The sequence below is a fragment of the Erigeron canadensis genome, chromosome 7 (genome assembly GCF_010389155.1).
Source record: "Erigeron canadensis isolate Cc75 chromosome 7, C_canadensis_v1, whole genome shotgun sequence".
NCBI classification, from domain to species: Eukaryota; Viridiplantae; Streptophyta; class Magnoliopsida; order Asterales; family Asteraceae; genus Erigeron; species Erigeron canadensis.
The window spans coordinates 7,292,605-7,302,720 of record NC_057767.1 but is presented as its reverse complement, the minus strand read 5'-3'; the positions used below and the strand labels follow the sequence as shown (position 1 = coordinate 7,302,720).

Sequence of the window (10,116 nt, the reverse complement as noted above, 5' to 3'; positions counted from 1 at the left end):
CAATATGAAAGTGTGTTATGAGATTTGACCAAGATAAAATCAAAGATGGTTAGAAAATGTGGAATGATAATTAAGCATATATAAATGATCATTTGTAAAGAGGAGATTGATAAATAGATTTGAAAATAGAAGAAAAATGTGAAAGATGTGAAAATGGAAGAAGGTGAAAGTGATAATATCTATAATGATAGTAAGCATCAAAGGTAATTGATGAAAGATTTTGAAATAAGTAATAGCAAGCGTGGAGTTGTATGGTTGCATATGATAACTGCGTGCAAGGTGAGTTCTACTTTACAAGTATAATTGTAAAGTGCCGGAGACAAAATAAAAAAATGCTAAGCGTCGGGGGCACACGAGTGTGATAAGTGACGGGGACACATAATATAAAAGTACTAGTACATGAAGTGGCAGGACCTCAAGAAGTGTTGGGAGCACAAAAAAGTACCGGGGGTACATAAAGTGTCGGGGATACATGAAGTGTTAAGATCACGTCAAACGGTTATGCCTGTAGATTAAAACTGACTAAGCTTTAGCTTATTTTTTAGTGGTTAATACCTTGTAGGCAAGAAAAACAAGAAATGAAAAGGCCTAAGGGAAATGAATTGAAGTTTATGGATAACAGAAAAAGAAGTATTTTGCACAAGACCAACCCATGGTATTAATTCTTTTAAATCAAGCTCAAGATGTCTGCAAAATATTTTGTTGAGGTTATAAAATGGAAGTCATTACAAAATGTTAAAAAGGAAATATTTTGGAAATGCTCAAATTCTTGTTTAAGAAAATAGTAAATGTTTTTGGAAAGTTTTAAAATGAGATGAGATTTTAAATTAGATATATACTTAAAAAAAAAAAAGATTTGTGTGTTACAATAGCAAGCTCAAGAAAGGCAATAGCAAACTAACGAGAGGCAATAGGAAATTAGCATAAGGCACCAGGTTTCACCATAAGGGTGCTCGGAGTGGGAGTAGGCACCGACCGGTACTGGGCTGGTACCGGAAGGCACACAGCCCCGACCCCCCGGTACCGGTTGGGTGGGGAGGGGACTGGGCACAATGGTGCCGGTTTGGGTGCCGGAAAAGTTGACCGTTACAAAAAAAAAGGGGGGGGCCCACTCTCACAACGTCTCTCTCTCTCTCTCTTTTTTCTTCTTCTTTCTTTCTTCTTTTTCCATCCATTCTGCACTTCTGTTTCTTTTTTTTTTTCTTTCAACACACAAATCACACACACAAATAATAACACACACAAATAACACACACATATATCTATATTTTCGGAATCATGAACCCTTTCTTCAATAATCCTTTATTTCTTGACAATCACGGCCCAACACCCCCAAATTTCCAATCGGACTCGAGTTCATTCGACGAGACGGAACGGTATATTAATCTATTCACAATGGCGCATTATGCGATTCAACAAGATGTTCGTGATACTGCCTCCTCTTCAAGAACGTATACAAGACGCGACGATCGCAGTGAGTCTCACAACCGTCTTTTTCGAGATTATTTTGCCGAGGAACCGAAATTTAATGAGACTTTTTTTAGACAAAGGTTTCGTATCAGTAGACGGTTGTTTGTGAAGATAGCTTCAGATTTGGAAAACAATTTTAGTTATTTTCAAAGGAAGATCGACGCTCGTGGTAAATGGGGGTTTTCGGCTTTACAGAGATGCACATCTGTAGTTCGCCAGTTAGGATACGGTAGTAATCCCGACAGTTTAGATGATTACCTAAATATGTCGGAAAGATCGTCACGTGACACCCTTAATGCTTTTTGTGATGGAGTCATTAAGTTGTATCGGCATGAATATTTGCGTAGGCCAACGCGTACAGATACGCAACGCATTCTTGATCATCATGCGTCTTATCATGGTTTCCCCGGCATGTTAGGTATATCTTTACTTAATATATATTTACTTAATGTATATATGTATATATACTTTACGTAGTTTAGTTAATAATGTATATATATATATATATATATATTACATAGTTTAGTTAATAATGTATATATATATATATATATATATTTTACGTGTTTATAGGGAGTCTTGATTGTACACACTGGGGTTGGGATAATTGTCCAGTAGCTTGGCGTGGCCAGTACACGCGAGGTGATCATCACGGGCCGACGATATCGCTTGAAGCAGTTGCATCACAATATTGTTGGATTTGGCACGCATACTTTGGTGTTGCCGGTTCAAACAACGACATTAATGTTTTGAACCAATCTCCTTTGTTCAATCCTTTTGAAGACGGCACAGTACCGTTGGTTCCATTCACTGTAAATGGAACCGAATATCAGTACCCGTATTTTCTCGTGGATGGGATCTACCCAAGATATGCGATGTTTGTGAAAACGATTTCCCATCCAACCGGTGAGAAAAGGATTCGATTTGCTAAGGCGCAGGAGGCTGCAAGGAAGGATGTGGAGCGAGCTTTTGGTATTATAAAAAAAAAATGGAAAATACTTAGAGAACCGGCAAGACAAATGGAAGAAACCCCTATCCGTAAGATTATGTATGCGTGTTGTATTCTTCACAACATGATTTTAAAAGACGAGGACCACGCTATAAGTCCTGATTACATTCCAGATCCCCTTGTTGCGCCACGGCCATCGGATGAACGATTGTTTGAGATACAGAACCCAAACGTTCACGAGGATCTTAAGATGGATTTCATTGACCATATTCATCGCACATTCATCCCGAGCATCGATCGCTAGTTTATTTATGTATTGTATTGTCGTTTCGTTTAATATTGTACTTTGATGTTTTATTTTGTTGTTTGTTTTATATTTAATATTTGTATTAGTTTTAATTTATTAAATAAAATGTTTTAGTTTTAAAAATAAATAGAAATGAAATTAAATAGAAAAGGGTGGGGAGGGGAGGAGAGAGGTGGTTAAGTGCTCCTAGGTTTCGGGGAGGGGAGGGGAGGAGAAGAAAAATCAGGGAGGGGAGGGGAGGAGTGGGGAAGCCCTCCCCCCACCCTAAGGCAGTGAATCCACCATAAGACAATATGAATTGCCATAAGACAATAGGAAACTCCATAAGGCAGTAGAAAAATAATACAACATCTACAAAGTTGGGTTTGACACTAAAATTGATCAACTTATAAGCTAAATTGAGTTACCACACAACCAAAAGTAAGAATAATCATGCCCAAACATCAATTCTTACACACACTAAAACACACACTTAAAAATAATTTTTGACCAACGATCGTTAGATCTACCCAAGGAAATTATACTACAATGTAAATTAGGTATTTTGAGATAGAAATCACTTATCAAAGTTTCTTGAAGCTTAAAATCCGAATTTGGAGCTAAAAATAAAGAATACATTTGAAACCCACAAAAGTTCTTGAACCTTGAGGCTAATTACTATTATGAAGGGGAGTAAAACTATTCAACTTTTGTAATTAAAATTTCTTAAGTTGTCTTAACTTGACTAGTCTAGCTAGAATAACCTCAATAATTAGATTAAATTTAAGGATTAAATTTCAAACTTGATGTTTGAGTTGTAACTTTTAAATTTAATTTCATAATTTCTAATTAAAATTTTTTTTGAACGTTAGTGTCACGGGACGGATAGCCGTTACATCCGTACGAGCAAACAGTCACTAACAACTGTCCACAAAGTCAGGGACCACAAGGGAGAGAAAACTCACTAATTTAACCGCTACAAAAGGCATGACGTTAAATTGGAGGTAAAACCTCGCCTGCTCAGACTTGAACCCTGATCTCATAGAATCCAAGCATCATTGCAGGGCTTCGAAATGCCGCTGAGGTTTTTAACCCATTGACTCTAATTAATTATTATGCGGATGTGACATATCAACCTAAATTTACTCTTTCCATTAATTTTCCTTTTTAATGTATAGATGTTAGTTACATCAGGATGCATAACTATTTTTCTACGACTATATTTTGTAAGTATGACATTTCTATTATGTCGTATATAATGAAAATTATGTATGTAATCTACATTTGCTTTTGACACCCTCAATATTTTCTGTAAGAACAATCCTAAAATTCTACATATTCATACAAACCGAACTTTAACTCATTCATTCATCATATGATTTCAATCAACAAGTTTTCATCAATTTAACAAGATTTATTATGAACTTCATCCCACTTTGCTGAGTCCCAAAAATAATTACAAAAGTTATTCATCAAAATACATATTTCTACAAGAACATTTATAATGACTCATAAAAAAAAATAGGTGATATTGATATTATAGTCTTTGTCATAAAAATTTCAATCTAATAAACAATTATACTATACATACGCACGGTATCCGCGCAATGCAATGGTGAACTGACGATGATGGTTGTGCGACATCTATTGGTGTAGGTAAAGGTATTTGATTTAAAGGGGTTAGTAAAGATATTTTATAATATAAAAGACTAATGGTGTAATTTAATATTAAGGGTTGATGATGATTTAAGTCATTAAGGGTATTTTGGTCAATTCGCATGCCCCATTTTTGTGAACTTTCAACATTGAGTTATAATTTTTATATAGAAGTATAGATAAGTTACAAGTATTATATTATACTTTATGATAAATAAATATATTAAAATAATAATATCAATATCACTCAAAATTAACATGACAAGTAATAACTAAAACAATAAGAAAAATAAGAGAAATGATTGATAAGCTTAAAGCCTAGTTGATCAGTCTAAAAATAGACTTATAAATATGACGATTATACATTACATTTTTTCATTTATTTAAAGATGTGAATCGTTTATTCATAACAATACATAATCAATGGTAAATAAAAAGAGAAAAAACTCATAATATAAAATATTCAATGCATCAAGTCTATTTTTAGGTCCATTTATCACTACTCTTTAAAAAAAATATAAAAATCTCACAATATACAATAGTACACTTATTAGACACTAGACTAAATTGTACATATCACACAGCACATAGTACACACGCAGATATTCATCCCATCCCACTAACACTGCAGTTAACGGCATATTGCAGTTTTTGGTTATATAATCTGTTATCCTTCCCTTTCACGTTTCGTAAAATCTTTCCTTATTTGCATGCAAATCTCCACACACATTATGACTCTTTTCTTTCTTTCTTCTTTCTTTCTTAACACAAAAATAAAAATTTAAATTTAAAATTACAAAAATAAATACAAAACAAATCCCATTCCATCCATTCCTTACTTACTTAACCAATCAATCAATTCACCCTTATTTCTTTCGCCTCCGTTTTCCCCTTCTTCTTTCACCACCTATACATACAAAATTCTGTATCTATCTTATCTATTATACATATATCTTTTTAAAACCCTCTTTAAACCCTGCTTTTGAAAACTATTTTTTTTTCAAAAATGGAAAACAGAAGAAACATTTCAATCATTCAAACCCGAAATGGGTTTCACTTCTCGCCGGAGTTTCTTACATCCGGCGAGTTTTTTCCGACGTCTGATCGTCTTCCCCCGCCTCTTGATCGTTTTCCGCCGCCGTTTGACGTTGATCGGAGCTTGTGTGACTTGTTTTCTGGTCTCAATCTTTCTTCGGCTATCTCCGGTCACGTATCCGGTCATATGATCGACCCACCGCCGTTGCTCCGCCGCACACTCGCCGCCAGTTCTTCAGTTCATGACTTTTCCGACATGGGTTTTGGGTTTCCGGGAAATGACTTTTCCGACGTGGGTTTTGGGTTTCCGGCAAATGGGTCTCCGGTGATGTACTCCGGTGACGTATTTCCGGCCAGTCATTCGCTCTTGTGTGATGATACAGAAAGTTTCCGGCGAAACTCTTTTTCTAGGAATGTTGACTATTTTCTTGACTTTGACCAAAAGTCAACCTTGTGCTCCAAGAAATACCTTTATAAAAATCTTTCTGAAAACAGAAATCTTGTAACTAGAAATGAAATTGAAAATGGAAATTTGGGAATTTGGTCATTAAGGAATTTAAGGGGTAGGATTTATACATTGGCTAAAGATCAAAATGGATGTAGGATTTTACAAACATTATTTGAAAGACCAACAATAGAAGATGTGCAGGTTGTTTTTAATGAAGTTGTGGATTGTGTTTCGGATTTAATGAATGATTTATTTGGGAATTATTTGGTTCAGAAACTCGTTTCGGTTTGTAACGAAGATCAGAAAATGCAGTTGATATTTTCATTGATGCAAGTCCCAAACAATATCATTCTTGTTTGTATGAGTCCTCATGGGTATGTTACATTATGTTGCATTTTTGTTTACATTTTATGATATATCATGTTAGATTGGGTGTTTTTCAAATGTTTATAGGTTATTGTTTTTTCTTTGAAAACTAAAATGCCATTTGAATTATTTAGTAATTTGATTAGGTGCCTTTTAGGTTATTTTAAGGAATTAAACCTTTATGTTTAGGGCTCTTTATAGAAAGACCAAATGGCGTTTTAGTGTTTGGCTATTACGTACGTTTTAAGGGGAAATGAACTTACGCTTAAGGCCCTATCTTTTGAAAGCCAGCATTCAGTTTGTCGCGTTTGGTCATTAGGTGTGTTTTAGAAAAAAATTTCTAAGTGAAAAATGGGATTATTTTTTTTTTTTTGAAATCCAAAACACAGTTTGTAGTGTTAGGCTATAAGGTGCGTTTTAGCTTATGTGATGGAAAAAGTTTAAGCCAGGCGAGGGCTGCTATATTTGGACTACTTTTAAGTTATGTGTGATGATTTATATGTCATGAAAATTAGGACTAGAGCTATGCAAAGATTGTTGGAAAATCTGAAAGATCCAAATCAGATTCAGCTTGTAATCAAGGCTTTACAGCGAGGTGTCACAACATTGGCAAAGGACCCAAATGGTCATCATGTTATACAATATTGTCTGGTGCATTTCGATTCTGAATATAACAAGGTACTATATTTGTTTTATAGTGTTAAATTTTATCAACACTGTTTAACGTTAATCTCTTGTATGCTACTGTTACTATAGTGCTCAATCTGTGTGTGTTTTATATATCTGCTTGTTAGCACTCGTGATCTTTATTGTATTGTAAGTCTTGTCTAGCGTTATAAATGCAAGTTTTGTGGAGTTAATTGCTGTTACAGTCGACTTAATAATGTATTATTCTCACTCCTTTATCCTGTATGTTCATAATAATGTGTATGTTTGAGGCAGAGCTTTTTGCATTTAGTGTGGAAGTTTCTTGATGCAAGTCAAATATATATTGTAATATTGTTCTGCCTTCAACATATACATCATACAGGAATAATGGTAATGTATTATACTTAGCGCCCTTTGTTTCAAAAAGATGCAATCTTGTTCTTTTCAATTGACTGAGAAAATTCAACATTTTTATGTGTTTGATCCAAGTGTATTATCTGTCCATTGGTAATCGTTTCTTTACACGGGTTACATTTATTGGTGCTTACAAGTTCCCTTTTGATGGTGTATACTACGGAACATTTTTAATGTATATGAGCAATAATCAAACGTTATTGCTAAATCTGCATGCTAAGTTAAATATTTTAACTGTTTTTGGTGGTAGTAGCAGTTTTAGACTTTGGCTAACTAAAAATCTCTTATTCTGTTTGGTAATGCATCACTTAGGGAAATCTTTTGTGACCAATTTATACCTTGTATTGCTAACTTGCTTATTGAGCAATCATCCTTAATCTTTGATGTCTGAATAGAGTGTAGAAGGTTGTTGTCGTTCTTCAGCTGAATTTAGTATTTAGATTAATGTATGAATAATATTGGTAATGAACGCCACCTTTTGCAGCCTATTCTCTTTGAAATAGCAAATGATTGCTACGCGATTGCAACAGATAGGAGTGGCTGCTGTGTGCTGCAGGCTTGTGTTGAACACTCCCGTGGAGACCTTAGAACACGTATAGTCACTAAGATTATGTTGAATTCAGTAAACCTAGCTGAAGATCCTTTTGGGTGCGTGTCTCTAAATAAATACACACATTTTTATTTTCTCTTAAAAGCCTATAAATGGTGATTGATGAATATTAACATTTTTATATTGGTATTTTGTTAGGAATTATGTTTTACAACACATGGTGGGACTGAATATACCAGCGCTAACTTCTTTGCTTGTGAGGCACCTTCAAGGGAATTTTGCAGCTCTGTCCCGCAATAAATATGCTAGCAATGTCGTCGAGAAGTGTCTGACTGAATCCAGAGAGGATGTATCTAATCGAATAGTTCTGGAACTACTCACTAGCCCAGATTCTTCTTTGCTTCTGACAGACCAGTATGCAAATTTTGTTATTCAGTCTGCACTTAAAATCTCCAGGGTTAGTTCATACTTTTGCTAATACTATTTAAGAGGTGTTTGGATTTGCATTTTCTAACTGATTATTTGATTATTAGGACTTAAAGTCACACTAGGCAGTCAATACTATTTAGATAGACAAATCCTGTCTTTGATTATCTGCTTATTTAGTACTCGTAGTACATAACCCGTTTACCACTGGCTGCAACCAAAGCAAATCATCTAAGAGGGAAACTTAAGTTACATATTTAACACAACTTATGTTACCTATTTCCCACTGTCTGCAACCAAAACCAAGTTCTTTTTTTGATAATCTCATTTTACCATCAGTTTATTCAATAACCATATTTTCCAAAGACTGAAAAATATTCTGATTAACATCTAAACACCATGTTATGCAGTTCTATTGATTATAACAGACCATATGATTTTGATCAGTGAATTGTTTAGTCATTTTTGAAGACATACATCAGACCACCTCCTTCAAATCTTGAAACATTACTCTGAAGTATGTATATTCGAGACTGAAGTTATGATACTTTTAATATTGGGTTTTAACGGAATATCTTATGAAATGTTTCTTATTCAATAATGAAATCGTATCACTAATTCTGTATAACATCTACTTCTATGCGTGAGATCTGATATGTTAATGCTGATGGTGAAAGCAGGGCCCAGCGTACAACTGCCTACGCAACCTGATTTCCGAGAACGTGGCATCCATGCGAACCAATCTTTATGGGAAAAAGATACTGGAAAGATTTGAAAAGAAGAAGGTCAACTTGATAAAGAACTAGAGACTCTTCCAAAGAGTAACTTTGCAAGTGTAGTTTGTGAATACCTGTTGTTACTTCACAAGTTGTAGCCATTACATATGTCTGTGGTATGTTATTTCTTAAAATCTTGTTCTCTTTCACCAACTGTTGGAGGCTTTGAGTTTTTGATCACTTTTTTGCCACTATGTCTTGAAGTTCTTTAAGAGCTTTTAGGACATTAGAAGTTTAGTGATACTTTGTGTAACTCTGTAGAGGCCTCCACTTCTGTGAATTTCAAAGGGTGAATGTATTTGTTAATGTTTTAAGCTCATGTTACAAACAGATGTCACATTTAACTATTTGACAATTGAGATACTAGTTTTATGATATTGAATCTTATTCTCTTTGTACTATTAGAAGAATAAGGATATGTTTAGCTATGTGAGTTGGGAAAAATTGCAGTGTACTCTTGCGTTGTGGTTGCAGGTTTTGTTGGTTACCAGGGGTTTATAGACAGTTTTTGCAGTTCTTGTTGGGTTCTGACGGATGCCGGTACGTTGTGTTTGGTAGCATGGATATGAAAGAATAGATGATGTTGCACAATGTGATGGACAATGTCTAAAATGAGAATAAAAATGTGATGGCAATGTTTGAAATGGCAGGAGTCTTTAAAGTGGCAATGTTCAAAAATGGAGTAATAAAGTTGTAGGTATTTCATCATGACACATAATAAACCCACCACGGTCGTTTTCAATACGATTTATCTTGAAACTATCTTTGTCATTTGTACTAAAGGAATTTTCTTCTTGTTACAAAGCTGATTGTTACATCGAAATGAAATTAGATAAGCAGATTCATATGAATCACTAAAGTTGTTGAATAGTCTTTTTCAAAGGTAATTAGTTAAAAGCCTAGAACAAGGTCAGTAACTTTTTACTTCTATTTGAAAGCAGAAATTGGATTGAGTAGATTTTGGTTATAAACTTATTTCATGTGGGAAGTAAAGCATGGAGAGATGGGACATTCCTTAGCCATCAAACCAAATGAATCCGTGTAACTTATCAAAACATAAGTTATCATTGTTCTTTCTGAACAAAACCATGT

At 34.5% G+C, this 10,116-nt stretch overlaps 1 protein-coding gene across 1 annotated transcript; it reads left to right on the top strand.

Annotated features, from left to right (window-relative positions):
* The first annotated feature begins 1,395 nt into the window (after window positions 1-1,395).
* Window positions 1,396-9,054, top strand: LOC122608883 (pumilio homolog 12-like). The gene is made up of 6 exons (XM_043781957.1): window positions 1,396-1,859; window positions 5,379-6,218; window positions 6,726-6,888; window positions 7,757-7,920; window positions 8,021-8,279; window positions 8,929-9,054. Exons 1-6 carry the CDS (start codon window positions 1,396-1,398, stop codon window positions 9,052-9,054), a joined length of 2,016 nt encoding a protein of 671 aa, XP_043637892.1.
* Window positions 9,055-10,116: the final 1,062 nt, after the last annotated feature.